The following is an 863-nucleotide window of genomic DNA, read 5'->3' on the forward strand; positions in this document are numbered from 1 at the left end:
GGCATGCACACACCCACACAGTTGCACGCCCTGCACACAGCATGCACATACCTGCACAGCTGCACGCCCTGCACACAGCATGCACACACCTGCACAGCTGCACGCCCTGCACAAGGAGCACACGTGCAGTCACACATCGCTCACCAGCACACTTTTGTGCAAGGGCCCTAGTGCTGGTGTTCGCTCCAGGCCTGGGTGGGACACAGGGTCCTCCTGGCGGAGAGAGGACACCGCTCCGGGAGGAGCTGCCGGCAAGCAGCCGCTGGCGGAGGGGGAGGCTGGGATGGGCCGGAGGTCACCCCCCAGGAAACTGACAGCTCTGGGCCGGCTGTTCGGCTTGGCAGGCCGGGCAGGATGCTGCCTCGTAAACTTCATAATAACTGCCCCCCTTTAATTCGTTTGACCTTGACGACAGTAATTTATGACACGCATTAGAGCGCTGTCATCTTCTCCTCCTGACGCATAAACAAAGCACTTGGCCGCTTCCTCTCCGCTCCCAGGCACGCGGGGCCCCGGCCTCCGGCGTTTCCTACGCTGTGGACACCGGCCCGTGGTCTCCACGTCCCCGCCACCACCCCTGGGGCCGACGATGAGGGCAGGAAGGGAGCAGGAGCAGGAGCAGCGAGTGCGGGTGGGCCCCCAGCCCCTCAGCTACTCCCAGGTCACGGGCCCCCCTCACCTCCTGACCCCTGTCTCTTGCAGAGGAGCCCACATTCCGCTGTGACGTGTGTGACGAGCTCTTCCAGTCCAAGCTGGACCTGCGGCGACACAAGAAGTACGCGTGCGGCTCAGTGGGTGCCGCCCTCTACGCAGGCCTGGGCGAGGAGCTCAAGGCCAAGGGCCTGGGCGGCGGGGGTGGCGAC

At 64.9% G+C, this 863-nt stretch overlaps 1 protein-coding gene across 1 annotated transcript in view; it reads left to right on the forward strand.

Moving 5' to 3' along the window:
- The window catches only part of PRDM16 (PR domain containing 16), an 82,425-nt gene that overhangs the window by 9,723 nt on the left and 71,839 nt on the right, over nt 1-863 (forward strand). Inside the window, exon 2 of the mRNA XM_005874318.2 lies at nt 703-855. Coding sequence (XP_005874380.2) covers nt 703-855 — 153 coding nt within the window. The remainder of the gene's footprint in view (nt 1-702; nt 856-863) is intronic.

This window comes from Myotis brandtii, unplaced genomic scaffold (genome assembly GCF_000412655.1).
Source record: "Myotis brandtii unplaced genomic scaffold, ASM41265v1 scaffold434, whole genome shotgun sequence".
In the NCBI taxonomy this organism is placed as follows: Eukaryota; Metazoa; Chordata; class Mammalia; order Chiroptera; family Vespertilionidae; genus Myotis; species Myotis brandtii.